This window comes from Gobio gobio (genome assembly GCF_949357685.1).
Source record: "Gobio gobio genome assembly, chromosome: 1".
Taxonomy (NCBI): domain Eukaryota; kingdom Metazoa; phylum Chordata; class Actinopteri; order Cypriniformes; family Gobionidae; genus Gobio; species Gobio gobio.
Window position 1 is genome coordinate 58,202,135 of NC_137097.1, and position 25,844 is coordinate 58,227,978.

At 37.8% G+C, this 25,844-nt stretch overlaps 2 protein-coding genes across 2 annotated transcripts in view; both read right to left on the minus strand.

The window, feature by feature from the left end:
- Positions 1 to 593: 593 nt before the first annotated feature.
- On the minus strand, positions 594 to 16,435 carry nmt1a (N-myristoyltransferase 1a). Its single transcript, XM_079831494.1, has 12 exons — positions 16,308 to 16,435; positions 13,878 to 13,980; positions 9,890 to 10,034; positions 9,646 to 9,764; positions 9,453 to 9,544; positions 9,190 to 9,306; positions 6,826 to 6,996; positions 5,662 to 5,770; positions 5,408 to 5,578; positions 4,238 to 4,405; positions 3,604 to 3,741; positions 594 to 1,972 (listed from the first exon to the last, which is right to left on the minus strand). Exons 1-12 carry the CDS (start codon positions 16,415 to 16,417, stop codon positions 1,952 to 1,954), a joined length of 1,464 nt encoding a protein of 487 aa, XP_079687620.1. The 5' UTR covers positions 16,418 to 16,435; the 3' UTR covers positions 594 to 1,951.
- A 153-nt stretch (positions 16,436 to 16,588) lies between these two features.
- The window catches only part of plcd3a (phospholipase C, delta 3a), a 33,054-nt gene continuing 23,798 nt past the window's right edge, over positions 16,589 to 25,844 (minus strand). Inside the window, exons 9-15 of the mRNA XM_079823222.1 lie at positions 23,388 to 23,540; positions 22,958 to 23,111; positions 20,597 to 20,713; positions 20,332 to 20,510; positions 20,064 to 20,199; positions 19,674 to 19,823; positions 16,589 to 17,942 (exon numbers count right to left, since the gene is read on the minus strand). Of these exons, the coding sequence (XP_079679348.1) occupies positions 17,812 to 17,942; positions 19,674 to 19,823; positions 20,064 to 20,199; positions 20,332 to 20,510; positions 20,597 to 20,713; positions 22,958 to 23,111; positions 23,388 to 23,540 (1,020 nt within the window). The 3' untranslated portion in view covers positions 16,589 to 17,811. The remainder of the gene's footprint in view (positions 17,943 to 19,673; positions 19,824 to 20,063; positions 20,200 to 20,331; positions 20,511 to 20,596; positions 20,714 to 22,957; positions 23,112 to 23,387; positions 23,541 to 25,844) is intronic.

Consider the following 25,844-nt stretch of genomic DNA (forward strand, 5'->3'; position numbering starts at 1 on the left):
GACTGAAGACAGGCGATGCTGAATTTTAAATGACATATTAATTTTAATCAAATAAATGCAGCCTTGGTGAACAGGAGACTTCTTTCAAAACACTAAATAAACCTTACCAACTCCAAACTTTTGAACAATAGTGTTGCAGACTTTCATTTCTAAATATGATGTTACATGATGACACAGAAAGTGAAATATTTTGTTAAGGAGAGAATGATTTTGTATTAATACAGTCACAGGCACACAGAAAAGATGCAATAACTGTAATAATCTGACATTGTCAAAATTGAGTTATTCACATATTCTTATTCTGTGCCAAACTTTACCATATGTAATGTTTTTTTTTATGTTGTGTACATTTTGGGACTTTCAATTTGCTGATAGGTCCTATCAACAAAGGCAAATGGAATGCAAAAACTTTGAAGCTAAATAAATCGCAGAATCTTGAATGTGGCTAGACTTAAAATTTCCAACGCAAAGAACTAAAAACACACGTGTATTGGAAATAATAGCATTATATAATGCAGAAAAAATTTTAGTGAGTGAAACGATTAGAGATCGACCACAGGCCACAAACTCAGAAATAACAAACCAAAAGCCCCAACCGTTCACAGCAGCTGCTACTTTTTATTTAGCACAAAAAAAAATAAAAATAATACACGTTGACATCTTTCACTCCATCATAAAAACCTAAAGACCCGTTTTCAGTTGCTTCCATTGTATTTTCCACAACCCGTTTCCTCGAATTACCCAAACCATGTTCAAAACCACAATTAAATAGATACAGCCAATTACTCATAAAATTGTACTGCTTTGGTACTTCCATGTTGGACAGATGAAGTCATGTGATAGACAAGAGTTAGGGCATATACTTACACCACCCCTCAGGATATTCTCCAATACTTTTAGAGCTGTACAACTTTATGAGCAGGCATAATCTATCGTCCACGACACAAATCACCACATTTCAGTCGTAACACATTTCAGTTCCCGCACCCATCCTATCAAAACCGTTTCCTCAAAAACACCATCATTATTGCTAATTTATGATGCATTTCCAACCACTGTCAACTTATGGATCTTATGTGGTATTTCTCATTGTTTCCTTGTTTATTTACTCTGTTGGCAAACCCGTGAAAGGGGGTCACAGGCGGTTAGAGACAAATTAGCAATAAACTGATTAGAGAGAACAGATTAAAAGCTATAACAAAGCAAAACCAAGACAAAAAGACCTCTTCACTGTGTACCGCATCCATCGGTTGGTCAACGTTTGTCAAAAGTAAGTAGAGACGCGGTTTCCATGGCAAAAAAAAAAAAGGAGTGAATGACCACAGGAAAATCATTGACAGCAGCCCTTGTCATGTCCACTTGGGATTTTTATTATTATCTCATTGGCTGTTTTTGATTGTTGCATGTTCTTTTCTAAAACACTGAGGAAATGAACATTTTCATCCTGTTTTTCTTTTTTCTTTGTTTTTTGCAAATAGCACCTCCCATTGGATAGGGAGAGTAAAATCACGTTATACTGAATGTGTTGAATCTACCGATGCGAGTATGCATCAGGGTTCATTATGAGCATGTCTGGTAGTTACATATCAGCGTGCGTGCGTGTGTGTGTGTGTGTTTGCGCACCGTTGTTAACAATCATAACAGATTAAGGTTCCTCATCTCTGATGATGGTAATTACAATAGCTTCAGGTCCATGCGCAGAGAGAGAATAAGAAGAAGAGTGAGGAAACGAGAAAGAGAGAAATAAGAGAGGAAAGAGAAGTAAACATCTTCTCAGTCTGGCAGCAGTAGTGCAGGTCCAAAAGGTCAAAGTTCAAACTTAAAAATGGGCGGTGTAATCTCCTTCCTGAAGCAGGAAGTCCACTGGTAGCATCTGTCAGGTGGTCAGTGCGTGATGTCAAAAATCAGCCTCGCTGTCATGCGAGACAGAGGTTATGGATGGTGAAAGGGGTCACTGCAGAACCAAACCCACCTAAAAAAAATAAAAATAATAATAATTATACCGGCTCAGTATTTATCTCAGTAATGATGATAACATTGTAACAGTTCATTTAGGCATGTAGACATGGTCAAGACTTTCAAAAGTGACTTTTTTGTTGGCTAGGCAAGGCAAGTTTATTTATATAACACATTTCATACACAATGGTAATTCAAAGTGCAATAAATCATAAAATAAATCACAGCATATGCATAAGAAATAAAAATATAACCTAAATCACTAAGTTCAGGGTACCCCTAGTCCGAGTATTTCAGAAACTGCTGACCTACTGGGATTTTCACATACAACCATCACTAGGGTTTGCAGAGAATGCTCCGAAAGAGAGAAAAACCACTGAGGGTAAGTTCTGTGGACGAAATATGCCAGGGGTCGGAGGAGAATGGCCAGACTGGTTTGAGCTGATAGAAAGGCAAAAGTAACTCGAATAAGCTCTCGTTACAAGCGATGTGTGCAGGAGAGCATCTCTAAATGCACAATGCGTCAAACCTTGACACAGATGGGCTACAGCATCAGAAACAAGGTGCTGACCTTGTTGAATCTATGCCACAAAGAATTGAGGCAGTTATGAAGGCAAAAGGGCTTCAAACCCAATAATAACAAGGTGTACCTAATGAAGAGGCTGGTGTGTAAATATATAAATGTTAAAAATAAATAGAAAACCATAGAAAGTGACAACTAGGTGATTGTGAAGTAATATGGCCACCTAGTAGTCAATTTATTTCACTTCAGCTTGATTCTGATTAGGGCTGCACGATATTAGAAAAAAACGCACATTGCAATATTTTATTTGTCCATATTCGTCAGCCTCATCGCGTAATTGCCTAAATCCAAAAACATTGAAATATGATCTGGGCAATTATGACATGAAGCTAACGATATATATTTTGCGATATAAAAACTATTTTACTAAATTATTTGAATAGCTCTATTTGAATTATTAATCATTTTAGAATAATTGGGGTGATTTTGTAGGGGAGTGAATCTGCATAGATAATAATAAACAAATGACAAGCATAGATAAATACAATAGAAGAAAGAAACAAGTTGAAATAAGCAGTGCTTTATGTTTTTCAGGTAAATCTAACAGCATTCAGGTACAGATATTCAATAATCAAATGTAATTTAATCCGTCTTCACTGTATAAATGAAATATAACTAGGGCTGCAAGATTTGGGGAAAATATCGAATTGTGATTATTCTGGTTAAAATTGCGATTGCGATTTAAAATGCGATTATATAAATCTGTGCTTTTTATCTGTGATATCAATTTCTTAAAGTCTATGTCTTTAACCCCCTCGAGTTGGCGGCCGCGCCAGCACGATCGGCTCTCTTTTTTTCTTATCAGTGTCCAAGAGACTCAAATAACTGTCATTTTTTATCATTTCCTAGCCCTGATGCCCAATTCGACTTAAAAACTCATAAACTTTCAGTCTATGATGGTAAAACTTTGCTCTTAATCTGCGAATCACATGCGTTCTGAACCGGGGAGCAGCGGGCCCGTACGGATCAACTGCGATCCCTATACAATCCCCATGAGTGATATCAATGATAAAACGATTTTTCGTGCAATCCTAAGTCTGATTGACTCAAACACCGATCTTTACCTTTTCTGAGCCCATGCTGGGACATTTCCAATTGTAGAGGTAATACTGCAGGTTTCCATCACCAATGCCAAACTTGAGCTTCTCCAAAAACGTCTTGTTCTCCATTAGGTCCAGTGCATTAAAGACATCAAATCCTTTCTGCAGGGGGAATGACACAAAAAAAAAGCTTTAATAAATCTGCTGATAGTTTAATGCTCCAGTAGTGCCTGGAAATTATTTCAAACGGCAGCAGATGTTCTTCTAAAACAGGTTTGCTTCACTGCTAGAACAGCATTACTTCATTTATGAATATTTTTTTCTATTGAGAAATTTGCACCAAAACTATAGGTAACTAATCTCATAGTAAGCAACAACTAAGCGATAAAATCAATAGAGAAAATAATCGACAGAATTTGATTACACCTGTTAACGGAAAAAATGTTTACATCGTGTATCACAGCCCTGCATAGATACATTCTACATTTGTTTTCATAATCTTCAGTTTGAACACTATTTGGAGGACAAGTTTGGGCAGGATGTAATAACTGTTTTTGGGAAATAAAATGTTTGAGTTTTAATCAGATTAATCGATTGTCAAACCAATCGTTAGCTGCAACCCTAACTCACACACACACACACACACTGAGTGACTGACCGACTTGGCGAGGATGAGAGCGTCTCCCATCAGGTCCAGCAGGGTGGTGGTGGTGTGTACGTTATAGAAAGAGTACGCTGCCTTCAGACTGCGATGCACAGGATGGTTCATGATGGTGGACGGCAGAGTGTAGAAACTCAGGATGTCAGTCACCTTCCCATCTGAACTCTACAACACAGTTGATATAAAGGACCAGCTGTTCACATGCAAAACATTGTACAGAAATAAGCTGATTGTCAACTGTTATTTTTGTATTTTATAAACACTTTCAGAACAAATATAGACACAGACTAAGCATAGAGATCGATTATAACTCAAACTCTCTTTGAGCCTGTTTGAGTTTTTGTTTTTAATGTTGATAATATATACAAGCAAGAATGCCTTTTTCCCGAATATCAACACGATCGCAAATGTGACATTGATTTAACTCAACAGTTCAACAAGCAAAAGGGTCATATTAAGTGAAGCATATTTTCATAGTTCCTATGAAAGCTTCAGCAGAACTATTGTGCGTCTCCAAGCAACACACAGCAGTGTTTTGTTAGTGAACAAATTAGCGGCTTTGAACGAATAAGGAGAGTCAATGATTCAATGACCCATTCATAAATACAGCCACTCACATCATTACTGAATGAATGACTCGATGACTCACTCATTAAGACAGTGACTAAAAGCCACTTACTGGCAGTTTTAGTTTGAGATTTAAAAGCATCACTTTGTTGAACTTTTTTCATTTAAATCATTATTTATGCCATTGTAATTGTATTCATGTCACCTCTGAGCAGCATTAAACTAAATGCATCTATATGCAGCTTGAGCCACTGCAGTGCAAAGATAACTGATTTCATTTGATTCAAATTATTGGTTTAGTTTAATTTATTGATTTATTTATCATATTAATAATTCAATTAATGGAATTTTAATAATTTGACAAAACATGAGATACATTTAATAGGGTTAGAGCAAATTTCTAAAAGGTAAAAATACGCACCTGAAAATCGAGTTAAATATTGTCCCTTAATGTAAAAGGTGTGACTGCATTTTTAGTGGAAGAGAGGGCGGTACGCAGAAGGATGTTAAATTCCTCAGGGGGTACGCCACTAAAAAAGTTTGGGAACCACTGCTTTAGGATTATACATGCCATGAATTCATGGTGTTTCCTGGAAATACCTGCACTATAAAGGTGTCAATGATGTTCTCCTGAGGAAGCAGCCAGTGTTGGACCTCCTCAGGGCTCATGACGGGAACCAAGTTGAACTGATTCAGGTACTCATTCAGCAGGCGGTGAACCGCTGGGACATCCTTTACAGTCATCGGCTTCAGGCCTGAAGTCTTAGGAGCCTACAGGAGAGAAACGCACAATAAAAGAAAATGGAAAAGAGGAAACCTCCCAGACATCACCCAGGGAAGAAACTGGCACACACCTCTGGCAGTCGGTAGAGCTTCATTGTGCGTTGCATAGTCATGTTCCGACTCAGATGAGAGAACTTCACCTCAATCAGCTTTCGTGGGTTCAAGGACCGGTGCCAGTATCTACCACACAAATAAGCAAGGCAATAAATATGAAACAGGGATTTGTAAAAAATGGCTATTCAAATTACAGATCAAATTAGAGCAGCAATTAACAGTAGCACACAAATGACAAGTGTTGTGTGAATCATTACTTCTGCCCATTTTGAGATTTGCATTTTTACGTGAACTTTGGCATGTACACTAGTACCATTTAAAAGTCTGGGGTCAGTAAGATATTTTAAAGTTTTTGAAAAGTCTCTAATGCAGCATTTATTTAATCAAAACTACAGAAAAAAAACTGTAAAATATTACCATTTAAAAGAACTGTTTCCTACTGTAATATATTTTAAAAGGTAATTTATTCCTGTGATCAAAGCTGAATTTTCAGCATCATTAATCCAGTCTTCAGTGTCACATGATCCTTCAGAAATCATAATAATGTAGGAACCAATTCTCACAATTAACGAATTGCTTATTAGCATGCATTTTACTATGAAATTGGCTGTTTATTAGTACTTATAAAGCACATATTAATGCCTTAATCTGCATGACCATTTTCAATATGAGCATATTCTGCATCCCTTAATCCTACCCAATACCTAAACATAACTACCTTACTAGAATAATAATGATTTTATTGAGGCAAAATCGTAGTTAATAGTGAGAATTGGAACTTGGAAACGGTAAAGCCTTTTTAAGGATTCTTTGATGAATAGAAAGTTCAAAAGAGCAGCATTTATTTTAAATATTTTGTAACATTACTTGACTGTCACTTTTATTCAGCCAGGATGCACACAGGATCCAAAAAACCTTACTGACCCTCTAAAATGCACACTTTTAGTGTCCAAAATGTCTCCAGTGACAGAATACACACAGAATTCTGATTAAGGCATATTTGAGAACACATGCACCCCCTGGAGGAAGGTATTTTATTTGTGTCAGAGAAAAAAAAAAAAAAAGAAAAAAAATAGTGACCGGCTAGCAATATCTGCCGCTCAGCCTATCTAATGGCACTCTCCACTCTGCACAGAGGCACCTGTACATACATATTATGAGAGGGCAGATGTGTGTCTTACCTGCAGGTGCCCACTGGTTTGGGCAGCACCACACCTGCGGTGTACACAGCCTGAAAGATGCCCTCCAGGTTGACCCGTCTTGTGATCTCCCTGATGAGTACCGGAGCCACTCGTTTCGAGCGAAGTTTCTTATGCACACACAGAAAGTTAATCTCCACCATCTTCTTCTCTCTGGGAGGATTGAAGAGCAGAAATGAGTCAACAATAGAATTGAGTGATCAAAACAAGTGCTCTACATTCTAGGGCTGCAAAAACTAGTCGATAAAATCGATAATAATCAATAATGAAAATCGACAACGATTCTCATTATCGATTAGTCGGGTCTGCCCTCTGTGCACGCAAAGCTTCCACCAGTCACACCAAATTACAGCACTGAATAATGCATTTCTATGGACAAAATGCATCTAGAAATAGTGGAGGAAACAGAGTGAGCTGCTGCGGGATGATCCAAGCGCCCAATACATGAGGATTCTTTATTTTAGGCTTCAAGCTAATGCATTAGTGTTTAACATACCCTGTTATGCGCTTTGACAATGCGTGTGTGTTTTTTCAGGTTACATCCGTATTTGTAAATGTTACAAATTCACGTGAGAGTTTCCATTTTGCATGAAAGTGCGTCCTGAAAGACAGTTTGAGCTTCAAACTTCACTGAACGAGTGCCGTGCGGCACGTGCGCGCATGCGTGTCAAACAGACAGAACGCAGAGAGGGAGACAATTAATATTCAGTGCAAAAACATACATTTAGCTGAAATATCTGCTGTTAGATGAAATTGAAGTATTAGTAAGAGTAGTAACTGTAAAGGGATAACAGCGAGTAATTGAATATAAATGCAAGACGTTTCTTATAGCCTATTTTTTTTTTTTGTGTGTGTGTGTGTGAATTTTTGTTTTTCTTTAACATCATTTTAACGTAGGGATTTAAACTGTCCTTTTGCACATAATGTATAGCACATACCCTTACAAAAATAGCCATAGTTTTATAGTAAAACCATGTTTTTTGACGTATTGATGGTAACTATGGGTTGAAGCAAAACTATGGTTAATTTGTGGTTACCATGGAATAACTAAAATAATTTATTTTTATTTTTTGGTTGCTTGTTTTATTTGTTGTAAAACTATGGTTAAATCTTGGATATATTCACTATGTATGTTTTCATAGCACTCAGCTGGTACGTTTGTTAGAAGGACAGCAATGAGCAGGATGTGGAATAGTGTGTGGTGTCAATTTTTTTTTAAAATATCCGATTAATAGAAAACATAATCGACCATTTAATCGATTATCAAAATAATTTATGTAATATAACTACATTCTAGTCTGCATATGAGAAAAATATTAATTGGACAGATTTGAATTTCTAATTTTACATTCAAATTATACATCAGTAAATGGTCAGCACTCATTTTCTGTGGATCAGAATGCTTATAATTCATCACTCATTTGGACATGAAGTCATGCTATGGATAATTTAAAGGCCTCAGAGTGAATGGGCTTCTTGAACAACCACTTCCGCATTCTACTTATTACAACTCGGGAGTTTCTGGTAACAGTGCACCTACATACATGACATGAGAACGCAGATTATTACCATGTTTTGTGGTTGTCAATTGATTAAAGCAATGAATCATAAATCATCATGATTAACATTAATTATCTTGAACTTGATGAAATGTTCCTATGAATATATTTTCTTTCCAACTGTGCATTTTGAATAATAAATACATATTTTTCCTACTAACCTGCAGCACTCCAGTGCTCGTCTTCTCATTAACAGTGTTTTTCTCTTACTGATCATATTTCATACCAGTTGAGTTTAAAAAAATTTATTTATGAATTTGACTGATAAAAATGATTGCTTGTGTGCGCTGGTGCTCTTATTCCAGTCTTTTTAAATATTTGAATGAATGAATGCGAGGTATGTGCCTTAAATAAATGTAACAATGTTGATGTAAGATACTGATAAGTTATATCAGATTCTTCTGTTATTATTGTGACAAAGCTGCTTGCTTTAAAACGTTTTTATGAACAGAAACTGGGAGTATTGCTATATTAATTAACCAGGACTCGTGATTCCAGAACATCTAAAAATGTTCTTTAATAAAAATAATAGTTATTGAGGGAGAAATGTGATTGAGAATGTGAATTTTCAAATATAAATTCATCAACAATAGCTTTAAAATATTTGAACCTGGGATGAGACCACCGGACCTGGATGTGATATATTTTAACCAAAACTATTGAGTGTATCTATTGAGTTTGCACTAAAATGTAAATCTTTAAACACTCTTGCTTTACAACGGGCAGTTATGAATAATTAAATGTAACTAAAATAATTGTTTTATAATTATATATTATGGCTGCTTACATGTCGTAGATGCGGATGTTGGCTGGAATGGCACTGATGAAACCAACTAGCTTTTGATTAGAGTTCACTCTCACTCCACAATGCCACTGAGGCAACCAGCCTGGAGGACGCAGGGCCCTGGGACAAAAACAAAATACAGAAAAACTGAGGACAAGATATCACATGACTTTTAGACCAAACAATATATAGACAGCCTTGCAAAAAATCTATATTTTTATCAAGTATAATAACTCCTCTTTCATTTTTAAGCCAATCATTCCTACCAGAGCAGAAATTCAGGAGAGTAATCAAAACGAAACATGTTGTCATCATCCTCCACGTAGTTCTCGTTCAGTAGAGTGTACAACTCTTTCAGCTTTAGAGAGAAAATGAAACAAAAAACAGCTTTAAGTTTCCAGGTGTATATTTGTATGTATAAAATATCGAGGGAGAAATTTAGTGGTTCAAGTGTCGTACCACTGCAGGGTTTCCCAAATCGAGAGCGTCCCAGCTGAAGCCCTGTGGGAGGCTGTAGGGCTCATCTCTTATGTTATCTTTATCTGGCTCAATGGAGCCATGTGACGTCACGGTCTCTCCTACAAACAAACAACAGACTCAGAATACACTGTGGCACAAGTCATGAGCCTCGAGAAAACGGATGTCAGACCAAGGAACAAATACAAAAATTAAACTACTGTGAGTACAATTGCATGATCAATACCAAGTTTAGGAACAGGCTGAGTGTCCCAGAACTGATAACTGCGACGTGTGGCCTCCTCCATGGTTTTAGCTGGACCTTGTCCCACTGAGAACAGCTCAATGGCCTTCTGGATCTCCTGTAACTTATCCGCAGGGAGGGAGTTTACCTGAGGAAGTGGAAAAAATTTATTCAATGCTTACAGAAATACTTTGGCTGTACCATGGTGCGGTGATATTATCAGATGGTAATTAATACAATGGTATTTAAAAAATAACCCAAGGTATTTCAAAGAATACCATGGTAGCCAAGGCATTTCCTGCACTAATATATGGGTCTAAATTAAACAATTTTAACTACACATGAGTAGACCATGCAGTTGGAAAAGTGCTTTGCTCCTATACAAAAGTAGTGACGCACCAAAATGACATATCTGGCGGATATTGCTAAAGGCTGCAAATACACCACATGACTTTTGCCCCCATTTGCAGTCTGGACAGTTGTTCAGTATATGATGTCCAGTTTTTCTCTTAGTTAGTTCACCCAAAACGGAAATGGAAGCATGTTCGCTTGATGTGCGAGAAGCAATGGGGTTTCATTCTCGTGTTACGCAGCATGTTTGAGCTTCCACAAGAGGTTTGTTCTCGCGCGTCAAAGCAAGCACGGTTGAGCTTCTGTTTACGTTTGTAGATCAATGTTTATTTGAGAATAAAAGCCTAAATTCAATCTGTTCATCATATAAAGCGATCGAGTCTCTTCAGAAAAAACTAAATCGCTCAGTTCATATGGATTAGTTTTACGATCCCTTTATGAACTTTTTGAAGCGTCAAAGTGTCTATGGAGGAACAGAACTCTCAGGCTGTGTTCACACTGCAGGGCTTAATGCTCAATTCCGATTTTTTGAAAAAATGCGATTTTTTTGCAAGGCCGTTCACATTTCCAATTAAATGCGACCTTTTGTGATCTCCTGTGTGAACGTGAAATGACCCAGAAGTGACCCGCATGCGCAGAAGAGTACTCAACGGTCAACGACGTCACTTGTTGTTTACGGAAGAAGCCAAATATGGGTGTCAGCATTGGAGTTCGTTTAGCTTTATTAAAGTTATTTTCGCAACGGAGCCAGCACCATTACAACCTTCTCATGTTAAGAAGAAAATTAAAAAAGAGGAGGAGAGCAAGGTTTTTGGCCATGGTGTTTTGTGGAGCAGTGGTAGCAACGTCAGTACAGAGAAACGTGTGTGCGGAGTCGCAGCCAGGAGTGGTGGGATACTGATGTGAGTGGCTTTACTGATACCGAATTCGTCAGTAACTTCAGAATTACCAGATCCACCTTCAATTATGTTTGCGAGCGCCTTCAACTAACTTTGTCACGGGAAGAGACACGTCTGCGGCGGCCCATAACAGTGCAGAAACGCGTTGGAGTTGGAGTGTATTGGCTAGCAACAGGTGCGTACTTCTTTTATTGGCGGTTAGCAACTATTTCTTGTGCATTACCGCCACCACTGGACTGGAGTAAGGAACGGGAGTTACAATGATGACGTTTGTCGCGTTACAACGACGTGCGGGTCGGATACATGTGACCTGGCAGTTCAGACTGAAGACGCATTTCAAAAGATCGGATATGTATCGGATTTGGACCACATACCCAAGTGGCCTGGGTCGCATTTGAAAAGATCGGATCTGTGTCGTTCAGACTGTCATGAAAAGATCAGATACAGGTCGCATAAGGGCAAAAAAATCGGAATTGGGTCGTTTCAGCCTGCAGTGTGAACACAGCCTCAGATTTCATCAAAAAGATCTGAATTTGTGTTCCAAAGATGAACCGGTTTGGAACAACATGAGGGTGAGTAATTAATGACAGAATTTTCATTTTTGGGTGAACTAGCCTTACCCTTTAATCATTTTCAACATCTGTGTATGATGCCTAGTGTTTTAATGTATCTGTATTCCAGCCTAATAATAGACTTGGTCGGCATTACTGGGAATGCCCACAAAACGTCATTCGCCATATGCCATGGGGGAAAACAAGCCATTAGAATGAATGCACGTAGACCTTGTTAGACGCTTTATCTTTACACTTTGTAATGATTACGATTTATTTTTGCTTGGTGCAGTCCCGAAAAGTTGCCATGTGGCATTCTGCACCTCTAGTAAGTTGAAAAACCCTAATCTGAAGTTTTATACTGATAGACGGAGCCATTCTTCAATTCTGAAAGCCTGCGATACGTCCATTACAATTAAACATTTGCACTACATGATGCTGGTATTATTGGGAAGATTAAAAAAAGAGATTTAATTAATTGCAATGGCAAAAGTTTGTTGAACAAAACGCCAATAAAGTCATACTTGTCACGGGACTCGAACTGCGTCAGAAATGCAGTCAATTTATCATTAAAGCAGTTTTCACGACGAACGATTACATACCCACATAATGCGTGAGGTTATTAATGTACAAAACATTCAAAAGTCTTCTTTATTTCATGATGGGAAGGGCTGGGCTCATGCTTGTGCTTCAAGCTGATAGCCACATTATATATACAACACTTGTACATTCTCTCGTCAAAATGCATGCTGCTCCCACAAATATTACACGATATAATAGCTAGGCTACTAACTGTCTTTTGATGAAGACGGTTGCTATAAAAAAATTTACTCTATTGTCAGTAATTTTAATATTGTGACACTGACATGTCAACTCCAAATATCAATAACACAAGACACGTTTTATGGTCATTTTAAAACGTTAAATGTGTGTAATGCATACTTTTAATCCATTAAATTCAGGAACACTGAATTAACGTCTTCATCGAAAGACTGGGTGATTTATGAAGTTGGCATGTCATACCTATTTGGAGGTTGGGTAGCAGCATTTTGATATATTTTGATGAGAAAATGACACCTCTGGCCATTGATTCCATTGAGTCGTTTATCACAGATACTGTACGGACAATCTGACCCAATATGGCTCAGTTTTTCTAAATATCTTGAATAAAAGTGATTCTACACAGGCTAAACCGGGTTAACCCCACAGAGACAAGAGCGACACGCGTCATAATCTGAAGACCACGCCCACTGGGGGGCGGCCTCCTTGTCATTTTTGACTTATAACAAAAAACGGAACAATGTTTAAAAGCTGATATGTGACAAGGTGTACAGCAAACAAGCTAAACAGCCCAGAACGAAAAAACCCAGAAGGTTTTAAAAGCTGTTGATCCAAAAAAACAGAGTTTAAGGACAAAAAAGTGGATACAGGCAATTGAGACAGAGCGTGACATGTTATATTACACTGAGAACTACACCCACTAGAGGGGAACGTAATCAGCGACAGGAAATATAATATATAAAACTGACATTTGGATATTTGACTTAACAGTGACAACATGTTTACTGCACACATAGGCATTCTGAGGCATACTGAGTGTCATGATCCCAAAATGTGCCCATTCTTCCTGCTGAAGCTTCACGTCTTATTGCATGTATCCACTTTTGGGTCCTTAAAAGCTATTTTTTTTGGGGTCGACAGCTTATAAAAACTTATTTCTGTGTTTTTTTAGCTTGTTTGCTGTACACCTTGTCACATATTAGCTTTTAGACATTATTCTGTTTTTTGTTATAAGTCCGAAATGACAAGGAGCCATGCAATGCAAAGTCAATGGAGTGTTGGATTGTTCCCCCCCCCCGGTGTGGGCGTGGCCTAAACACGTTCTGTCTCTATGCATTTCTATTGTGGGGGAATGGACTGTTTTCCCCCCACGCCACGCCCCCCCATCTATGACACGACGCCGACCGAGTCTGTAAGCCGAAAATTATAGCTATGGATAACAATAAATGGCTGATAAAGGCATAAAAAAATGGGCATTCATTTTGATAATTTCTTAAGAATACATTTGACAGTGTTATTAAATTATTAGTGTATTTTTAAAAATTGACTTCAAAAGGAGTTTCAGATGAATGTAAATCTAAATGTAAATAATCTTGTGTTAAACACACAGAGCAATACAAACACACTCACTTTGGCCAGCGGATCCTGTGCTGCATCTTTTCCTCCAGCCTTGTCCTTGTTCTTTTTCTTCTGTTTCTTTTTCTTCTTCTTAGCACCTGTGTCACCCTTCTCCCTGCAGGTCATATGAACTCGGTTGAAATGGGCAGATATAATGAGAGCTCATGTCCATTCAGCACTAACTGCAGCTGATGCAGGTGAAAGGGCAGCACACATCATCTCAATGGACACACCACTGGTCCTGATGCATTCAGCAGTATTTCACGATGACAACCTCTCACTAGGGTACAACAATAGTAATAGGCTGGATTTTATTTAAACATTTCTAACAAATAAACAAGAGTTTATTAGAGTTACAGGGATATTTCACCCAAAAATGGACCTCCTGTTATCATTTCCTCACCCTCATGTCATTCCAAACCTGTATGAGTTCTTTCTTCTTCTGTGGAACATACAAGACGACATTGTGAGGAATGTTTCAGTGTTTCTTTGTACCTTCAATGGAAGTCAATAGTGACCAAAACCATTCGGTTTCCAACATTCTTCAAAATATCTTCCTATGTGCTCTGGTTTGGAATGGCATGAGGGTATTTTTGGCTGAACTATCCCTTTAATGAACCTTTTAATTTCATTTAATAGTATAATGACAAATATAAACACTGGTAGCATGTGAATTAAAAAGATCAAGCAGAATCTAAGCTTAAACAAACAAAAAAATGAAAAAGAAGAAATCTAAACGATAAAACTGGACACTGAAACAAATAACTAACGTCCCCTCCATCCCACCATGCAATTCACCTCATGCTTGAACTACACAGGCACAAGAGTCGAGACCCACACCATTAGTCGAGATGGAAAGGGGCGACTTACAGAGAGATGCGAAGCTAATCCTATTAATGTCCACGGAGGGAGAGAGATAACAGCGCTGAGCTACATTTGTTAATGGGGGACAGATGGTCTATCACATGACCTGCAGAAAAAGCATGTTTTTGTGTGTTCGAGTGGTGGTGGGCTATACGACAAAGACTGAAGGATAAACAAGGACCTCTGTGACTATAGCTTTGACAGCCATCTATCCTCCTCTATCCACCAGGGCGTCCCTTCTTTATCTCTATATTAGGCTACTTAAATAGATATAAGATACAATGTAGGATGTCCTCATAACAGAACAGACAATTGTATAGTAATTTTAAATTGTGTATGTTTTACATAACACCATACTTACTTCCCCAGTTAATTAATCACAGTACATTTAAGACAGTATATTTTGTATCACAAGTTTTGTGAGTTATGTTTAAATACGCAAATGATGAGGCACCACCTAACCAAATATACACTCATTTGAATACACTGGCAAAACAGAATTAATTTAATAAAACTAGGTTCAAAATTCTTGCTTCATTTTGTTGGCATATTAAAGGTTTTTTATCACTCCATAAAAAAGAAAATACGGTGAACGGCCAGAAAAAAAAAATGCTTTTTGTAAAACTGTAATTTCCCAGATTAATAAACAATAAATCAATCCAACAGGTCACAGGACAGTTAGACACGACTAAATGAAACAAAAATGTGTATGGAAATATTAAATTTACGTATTGTTATTAACGGGAGAAAAGCGGCAGGAAGGGAGACAGGTGGTATAACGTTATATTCATGTTACGTGACCTTCGGCACATCAATTACTTCTTTATGATAATAAAAGTGCAATATTTGACTCTCTGTTGCCTAATTCATTGGAGTCGGTCTCTGTACACGACCTTGAGGGACATGTAGTGGATAAGAAGCTGGTTATTGGGCCTTTATTGACTATATTTCAGTGAACAGAATAGCCCTTTGGCACTGAAAGTGAAACTCCATCGGGAGCACTAACGTTACTTGTCGGGGAACACGACTAAGAGAGACAGCAAACCGAGAACAGGATGACTAAAACGTTTAATGATGCTCCAATTGCAACTAGCAGCATTCAAGCTAACTAGATCACGACAAGCCAACGGTTAGTGACAGCAAATCCATATTACTTACAACCTAGCGGTCATAAAGGCCTGCATGAGCAGGTTTGAAAGCGGTTTTTGGTGGTGATTTATAAATATTAGTCAGTCTATGCTTTATTGAACAGCATATGAAATAGAGACTTCAAAAGTGACTGCTTATTCATTTTTACCATGCCAAGAATTATGGGGAGGCACATCACGTAAAAATGCCAATGATCCTAGAGAACTGGCCATATGGAACCGTCCTTTTGTTTGATTGACGGCGTCTGAGCCAATCATGTTAGAGATCCGTCAGTCAATCAGTGCAGTGAACCAATGGCGTAGGACCAGAGGGCGGGCTAATATGCAGTTAGCGTGCCCCAGCCTAGCCGAACAAGGGCCCTGTCTTTTCGGGCCGTGAGGGAGAGTATTTTACATTTACGAGCTAACAATAAAATGCATGCACGCTCACCCGTCATCAGAGTGATGCTCTTCATTTTCACAATTGCTGCAATGTCCATGGTCCTCTTCTACCTCAGTTTCTTTCTCCAGCTGCGGTGCTGTCTCATTCTCATCCGCCATCTTTAACCAGGAAGTGAGGATCTCGCCTTGCGCTCTCACACCCCGCAAAACCATTGGTGGACTGTCGCAAAGCCCGATGGTCTCTGTAGTTCTTTCATTTTATGCCGGACAGTCAGTCAATCAGCAAGTCAGTCTGTCTGTCTAGCTATCTAAACACACGATACATAGCTACAATTAGCTAGACTAATATTAATTTATTGATTATCCATTTCAATACAACCTTGGAAAATATGCATGTATACACACATACACAACTGTAAGAACAAGACATTAAGATCAAGGGATGGGCCGTTTTCTACTGTGAAACAGAACATCTACAATTAAAACACGTTTTTAAAGAAGCAGTTGATATTATATTATTAGCCTACATATTATAAAATTAATATCATAGCCTAGTGCAAAACACAAACCTTTGTGAACTCCGTACTATAACTCAATAACCATGATTCAACAATCTTAACCATAAAATAAAGCATCTAGGGGCAAGTGCTATAGTTGCCTGCACCTTCACCGGTTAAGTTGTGTAATTCGGCTGAATTTGGCCATCGTAGGAGGACACCGAACATTTACATGCTTGCTTTTAGCTTTAATGATAAAATCTTCTGTCTTAGACATTGTATTAAACACAGATTTCATCATTAGTCATAGTTATTTAAAAAATATATTATATTTCTCAGAATTACCTAATTGGAACGCTGATGATATTTCAATTACTTAAAACATATTTGCATAAAAAAATTGTCATGAACCTCACTAAACAGAACTAACAGTGTTAGTACAGTATAAGTATATACTTGGTATGCTTTCATTATCCTTTAAATATGTTTTTTTCTACACTTCTTTATCTTTATCTGTCAGTATTCAGCGTATCAAAACCACAAACACAATTACACATTCAAACATTAAAACAATTAAAGACAGATAGTTTCTGTCTACATGCACATACAATTCTTGTCCAGCATCTCAAGACTAGTTTAAATACAATTAAAATAATATTAAATTATCATAAAATGTGTTAAATATTCTAAATTCAAGGCTCACAGAGACTCAATAGAATTGTCTCCATGGAAACAAATTCTATAAACAACACTGACTTGTAACTTCTAACAATACTGACTTCATAGCATATTTAGCTTCCACCATAACATGTTAGACGCTATGCTCTGCAGACAACACCACAGAAAAAAAAAGCCAAATGCACTTCAGGTTTACACTGACTTTCTTCAGATTGTTGTGCACAGAGTTTGTCCATGTACGTCCAATGTCAAAAAATTTTTCCAGGTGGTCTCATTCTGAAGAGTCGCAGCACCTCAAGAGCTCGGCTCAGTAGCTTTTCCTTCAGTAAGGTACTTCGGGAAATAAACATTTCCAGGAACGACTGTATGACAGAAGCATCAGGCTTTGCCTATCCGCTCAGAAACGGTTTTAATAGGAACTCCCCGCCGTACCACCTTGACGTGGATGAAGAGGGTGGCAGGAGAGAGACTGGAGCCGTCTGCTTTTAGCAGGTGAACATGACGATAACCTGGAGAATAACACAAAACACTTCAAATATGTGAAATATGTAGTTTAAAATAAAAGCAGTATCACAAGTAGAAGTAATATGTACCAAATTAACCATAATTTTACTTGTTTTAACAATTAATACTTCATTTTTTATTGTGTTTGGAATGTTGAATGTTGTTGAAAAAGCATCTAATTTGGAATTTCTTCCGGTTTTTCCACACAATCGAAGTCAACATTTTAAATGCATTTCATGCCTTGAACTTGAACTTCAGATCTAGGCATTTTTTTTAAACATTCCATGCTCTAGGCCACTGTCTAAGAAACATATTTCCATCTCATTGACCTCTCAGTGTCACGTTGTGCTCAGGCAAGAAGAGGAAGACAGACAAATTAGAGCCAAAATACTCCCAAGTTTTAATGTACATCAGAATAAAGGCAGGGTGAACACAACATAGCATAACAGAGATCGGACAGAGACTGAAGGAATGGGAGGAATTTAAATAGTGAACACAATCAAGGAACGGTAGGAACTTAACGGGTTAGTTCACCCAAAAATGAAAATAATGTCATTTATTATTCACCCTAATGGCGTTCACCCATAAGACTTCGGAACACAAATTAAGATATTTTGGTTGAAATCCGATGGCTCAGTATTTGAAACATATTTAAATCAGTTCATGTGAGTACAGTGGTTCAATATTAATATTATAAAGTGAAGAGAATATTTTTGGTGCGCCAAAAAAACAAAATAACGACTTGTATAGTGATGGCCGATTTCAAAACACTGCTTCATGAAGCTTCGAACCGTTATGAATCACTGTATCGAATCAGCGGTTCAGAGCGCCAAAGTCACGTGATTTCAGCAGTTTGGCAGTTTGACACACGATCCGAATCATGATTCAACAAGGGGAGACAGACGAGTGGTGGGACACAGAACAAAGGAACATGTGACAGATACAAACAAACTGAAAGTCCATTCAAACTGTAACTAAACGTGACTGTGACACTCAGTGATCTGGAAACTATTCTTCATCAGGAATGGTGCAAATCCTAATCTACACAGTTAGAGACTTGAACAACCACATTCCAAAAACTGCTAGAGCTGTTTTGAAGGCAAAGGTTCATCTGACTTTTTCTTATATCCTTCTTATATCCTTGATAAAGATGTTTCCAGTCGTGTGCTCTGACAACTTATTATTTTCATTATCGTTTAAAAGTTTGGGGTCAGTACAATTTTGCTGCAATTATTTGAGTAACAGTAATATTGTAAATATTAATTACAAATTAAATTGTAAAAATGTAAATAATTAAAAATATTTTTATATATTTTAAAATGTAATGTGATGGCAAGCCTGAATTTTCTGCATCATTACATTATCTTCAGTGTCACATGATCTCAAGAAACATATTTTATTATCAAAACAGTTGTGCTGCTTAATATTTTTGTGGAAACCGTGATACGTTTTTTTCAGGATTCAAAAGGGCAGCATTTACTTGAAATAGAAATCCTTTTGTAACTTTATAAATGTCTTTACTGTCTCTGATCAATTTAATGTCTCCTTGCTGGACGAAAGTATTCAAAAAATCTTACTGACCCAAAACTTTTGAACGACAGTTAATGTTGGATAATATAAAATACAAACAGTATTTCCACCACACATCATGTTTATGTCTAAATATATGTCTTATAAAAACATTATATTGTGTAAACCAAACACACACACACACACACACACACACACACACACACCTGTGCGCAGGCTGGTGAAGGGGAGGGTAAATTGGCCAATAAAATCGTTCCTAGATTTGTGGTCGTGATCTTCTACCATGAAACGCACCAAGGCCAATTCAGGCAACTGCAGTTGAAAGCTCACAGTACAATCCCAGCGGGGGTTGAAACCTGCAGGGGGAGACAAACACACATACTCAATATTCAGTCCTTACAGGAACATCTCTTATCTTAATGACAAAATCTGTTGCTTGTCAATGTCAAAATAAATGTGTTATTATACACACCATTAAAACATCAGTAATGTTTCTATTTCCCATTTATAAGATATTTGAATAGATTTTTATGGATTAAACAATCAAACACCACAACATAATACCTTTAGATTACTGAAAATCTCAGTGGCCTCACCATTGTTGTCAATGCGCTGGGTTTTGGAACGAGCCTTATCGATGGAAACTCCATGAATCTCCACCCAGACCTGCGGGTCCACAATGGAGTTGGGATTGTCAGTGTTTATTTTAGGAAGTTGCTGAGCTGAAATGACCTGTGGGGAAAACAAAACAGCCCACAAGTACAGTTAAAAAGAGATTTATCAAAATATTTACTGGAAGCTGAGCAGTATTTCCTGTCAGACCACCACGAAAAGCTACACAAGAGAAGAGGAGCTGTTACTAACCCGTATGGTAAGCTGTGTGGGTATATGTCCTGGTCCTCCACCTGTGTTCTCAGGGTCAAAGTTGGACTTTGGGTGACACAGGAAGTCAGGTTTGAGCACATATCCACAGCGCCCATTGGGCAGAAAGCGGCCCTGGTTCAGATCCATCTGCTCTCCTGGTGTCTGGAAGTTCAGAGCCACTGGAGAACAGAGAGAATGATGCATTCGAGCATTTACTTTTGGACTTGCAGACATGCAGCTATGTCCGAGTGCTCGTTCGGCTCACCCATCTGGCAGCCCCCGTTCCACATGTCCTGGGGGTCGTAGTTGGAGGACTGTAATCTTTGGCCTGATGGGTAAATCCTGCTCAGCTGCCGACTGTTGTGTCGAACAAACATCTTCCCTACAGGGGACACACATAAAACAATGAACAGACACAGATACTCACGCAAGAAGCAAATACATATTTATAAATATATTTTTTAACTCTGTGTCAATAGTAGTTCAGTTGTTTTTTAACAAGTAACAGATCAACATGACAAACTTCTACATTATTGATCGTCTTTAGTATAATGTTGCTACTTATTTATTATTTACTATTCAGTTTTAAAGGGAGAGTTCACCCAAAAATGAAAATTCTGTCATCATTTACTCCCTCAAGTTGAGTTTCTTTGTTCTGCTGAACACAAAAGAAGATATTTTGAAGAATGTTTGTAACCAAGCAGATAGAGCAACCATTGACTACCATAGTATTTTTTTCCTACTGGTTACATCTGCTTGGTTACAAACATTCTTCAAAATATCTTCTTTTGTGTTCAGCAGAACAAAGAAACTCATACAGGTTTGGAACAACTTGAGGGTGAGTAAATTATGACATAATTTTCATTTTTGGGTGAACTATCCCTTTAATGCTGTTAACTAATTGATATTTCTCATTGTTTTTGCATACACTAAAGTTAGGGTCAGTAAGATTTTTTCTTTTTTAAAGAAAATAATACTTTTATTCAGCAAGGATGGATTAAATTGATCAACACTGGCAGCATTTCTGAACATTTCTGACATTTTTAAACTTTCTATTAAAGCTACACTATGTAACTTTTCCGTCCACTAGAGGTCGCCTGTTCAAAACAAAGGCGTAGTTTGATGACGGCACGTTTGAGCGCAGAATCTTGGGACATGTGGTCTTCACCTCACAGCCGGTGGGAAAGAGTCAGGATAGGACTCAGAAATCATGTTCATGGATGCGATTATTAACATTACTGTAGTATGAAGCAGAGCAGGACCCAGTGTTGTGGAGCTGAGCAAGGCCGCTGGAGCGATTGAAGAGCAGGACTGTTATTATGGCATAGTCGCCGGCGGGACTTTTATTATGACACGGTCGCCGGCGCCATTTCCTCTTTTCCAGTCATGAGTATGAGGTAACGCAACTCTGTTTATCATATTAGATATATCTGAGTGTGTTGAAAATTAGGTTATGACGTTCGCTCAGTGGCTGCTATGACACTTGTTCACACTGCAGTGAGAGTACAGCGTTTCTGCTAAATAAAAACGGTAACCGAGGGTACCGCAGATGTGACGCAATCGACAGGCGACTCCCTCAAACGCATAGCTCATACGTCTCGGTTCCTTGGTTAAAATAGCAATTTCTCACGATTTACAAATAGTTGGAAACATTTGGGATATTCTAAGTACTCAACTGAACAAAATATATAACACTGGCCAAGTGGTTTTTGGATATTTTACTGCAAAAATCCTACATAGTTCACCTTTAATCAGAGCATCAACGAAAAAGTATAACAGTTTCCACAAGAATACCAAGCAGCACAACTGTTTTCAACATTGATAATAACAATAATAAAGGTTTCTTGAGCAGCAAATCAGCATATTAGAATGATTTCTGAAGAATCATGTGACACTAAAGACAGAACATTCAGCAGTTCTTTTAAATTATAATACTTTTTCACAATATTAATATTACTGTACAATTTTTACTGTATTTTGGATATCTAAAAAAAAATGCAGCTTTGGTGGGCATTAGGAACTTCTTTTATGATCCACACATTTAAACGGTAGAGTAAATATTGCTTTGATTTACTAAATACATTATATAATCTGATAGTTTCTTCCTATAATAGTTTCAATGTATTTTTTTTTTCTCCAAAAGGATAGCGTGACTGACCTTTGTCTAATTATGTTATTGTGGTTTGTGTGGTAGCTCTGTAACTGGGTGGTGTGACACGACCTAATTATGAAATGATGTGAGTTTGATTTAAATTTGTTGTGTCGCTGACTGTCAGTGTTGGCTGGAAGAGCAGTGTCTTTGCATTGGAAGTGCTCATTTATTATGAACCATATGGTTTGGCCCTAGGCAACAGACCGGTCCTGATAAAAGCAGCAAACATTAAAACAATACGCAGTTCACAGTAATCTGTAAAATATATTCATACAGCAGTGTATTTCTGGGAAGTCGCTTGCCACACCTATTATGACGAATAGCACAATATTATATCTATCTATATATCCATCCATCCCCAACAGGAAGCGCGTCTCATTGCAGTGGTTCTGTGTGTGGATTAGTGCTAAAGCACAAAGAACATGATGACGCTTGAGTTAATATGCAGTGTAAGATTTGATCTGTTCATCTCACCTGAGTCTTTGATGAGTTTGAGCGCCTCATTCTCCGAAAAAGAGGACATTGCGCTAGGAGGTCCCTGATTGGCTGTCTCGAAACCACTGAAGGGCACACTCTGACAATACACCACCAGATCTGACATCTCTGGACTCAGTTTAGTGCTCACAGACTGGGGGGGTCAATGCGTATGTAAACACACAGGCAAAACATTTTCAGAGAACGTTTAGGCATTTTATGAATCATAAACATACACTTGTATCACATATAGCTGATACATTTATCTGAGCTGCAGTCATACTCATAAAGACCACAATAATTATTTCAAATATGCCAAATGTTAAAACACAAAAAGTACACATCCAACCACATAATCATCCATTCATTTGCAAAACTGAGAACAGGATTTAATAACTTGGCCCGGAAAGCCATTCATATCTGGACTCACCTTCCCAGGATCCTTTTTAGATTCCTTTTTGCTCCCGCCCCCTCCCGCAACAGAATCTTCATCTGAGCTGTTTGAGAAACTAATCCAGCTGTCATTCTTCCCCAGCAGGCCGCTCAACTTCTTCCCCTTCAGCAGGATCCGCCCCATTAACTCCTACAGTAAAACGGGCACATTACAAAAAGAACATTGGTGAAATGTTCTTCACCAATACCACGAACACCTTGTCCTTCTTGGAAAATGGAATATAACATTGTGACAGGTAATATAATAATTCACGTCAGAGGCTGAACACACCTTAAACACACCTTTATAGTATGTAAGAAAAACAAAAAGTCTTGGAAACAGTGTAGAGTGAAAAAAAAGGAGGGAATCTCATCATAAATATGAAAAAAAGGCAAGATTGCATGACACTTTACACTACATGAGTATGAGCACTGGCATGTGTTGACATAAATTAATTCCTAGTACTACACAAATGCACATTTCCTTGATGTTTTTACTGATAATCTTCCGAAAGTAAACAGGAAGATTCCAGGAACAGGAAAGGAAGGGTTAGCAAAACCAACATCTTGGGGTTGATTTCCAGAATGTATGGAAGTCATTTTATGCAAAGCTTCTGCTGAATACACACACTACTGCTTACAAGTTTGGGGTCAGTAAGGTTTTTGAAAGAAATTAATATTTTTATTCAGAAAGGATGAATTAATGTATTAAACAAACAAACAAACAAAATATGGTTTCCTCAAAAATATTAAGCAGTGCAACTGTTTTCAACATTGATAACAATAAGAAATGCTTCTTGAAGCAAATCAGCATATTAGAATGATTTCTGATCGATCGTGTCACACTAAAATTCAGCTTTGCATGCCATCACAGGAATAAATGACATTTTAAAATATATTCAAATAGAAAACAGTTATTTTAATTGTAATAATATTTCATAATATTACTATTTTACTGTATTTTTTATCAAATAAATGCAGTCTTAGTAAGCATAAGAGACTTCGATAACACTTTAGTTTAGAGTCCAATTCTCGCTATTAACTAGTGGCTTACACTCTAAAAAATGCTGGGTTAAAAATAACCCAAGTTGGGTTGAAAATGGACTAACCCAGCAATTGGGTTGTTTTAACCCAGCGATTGGGTTGTTTTAAGCAAACATTTAACCCAACCGCTGGGTTAAAACAACCCAATTGCTGGGTTAGTCCATTTTCAACCCAACTTGAGTGTATTAGCATGCATATTACTATGATATTGGCTGTTTATTAGTACTTATAAAACATATATTAATGCCTTATTCTGCATGACCATATTCTACATCCCTTAATCCTACCCAATACCTAAACTTAACATCTACCGTACTAGCTATTATTAAGCAGTAATTAGGAGGCAAACGTTGTAGTTAATAGTTAGTTAATAGTGAGAATTGGACCCTAATCTAAAGTGTGACTAAGACTTTTTTCAAAAACATAAAAAAATCTTACCGGCCGCAAATTTTGAAAGGTACTGTACACCGATCAGGCATGACATTATGACAGGTGAAGTGAATAACACTGATTATCTCTTCATCACGGCACCTTTAATGGGATATATTAGGCAGCAAGTGAACATTTTGTCCTCAAAGTTGATGTGTTAGAAACAGGAAAAATGGGCAAACGTAAGGATTTGAGCGAGTTTGACAAGGGCCAAATTGTGATGGCTAGACGACTGGGTCAGAGCATCTCCAAAACGGCAGCTCTTGTGGGGTGTTCCCGGTCTGCAGTGGTCAGTATCTATCAAAAGTGATCCAAGAAAGGAACATTTGTGAACCGGCGACAGGGTCATGGGCAGCCAAGGCTCATTTTGATGCAAGTGGGGAGCAAAGGCTGGCCTGTGTGGTTCTGTAAGCTACTGTAGCCCAAATTGCTCAAGAAGTTAGTGCTGGTTCTGATAGAAAGGTGTCACAGACCTTAATCCAATCAAGCATCTATGGGATGTGCTGAACAAACAAGTCTGATACATGGAGGCCCCACCTCGCAACGTACTGGACTTAAAGGATCTGCTGCTAACATCTTGGTGGCAGATACCACAGCAGATAACTTTAGTGGTCTAGTGGAGTCCACCTCGACGGGTCAGGGCTGTTTATATACATAATGTTGTGCCTGATCGGTGTATATGTAAATGCAAATGAGTGACAGCAAACTCTCGTTATGCAAAACGTGACGTGTGAAATAGTTACATACAGTAACTATTGTATTGCCATTGTATTATGATTAACAGTAGTCTACAGTATACATACTGCCTAGTGCCTACATAAAAAGTAATATGCAACACTAAACGCTTCAAAACACAAATTAGGTGCGTTTCCATCAAGTTGTTTGAGCGGATGGTATTGGTAACCTAGTAACCAACAGTAAACAAAACACCATCAGCTGAAACAGCCGATTAGTCACGTGGGTTTAATGTTTGCTACGTCAG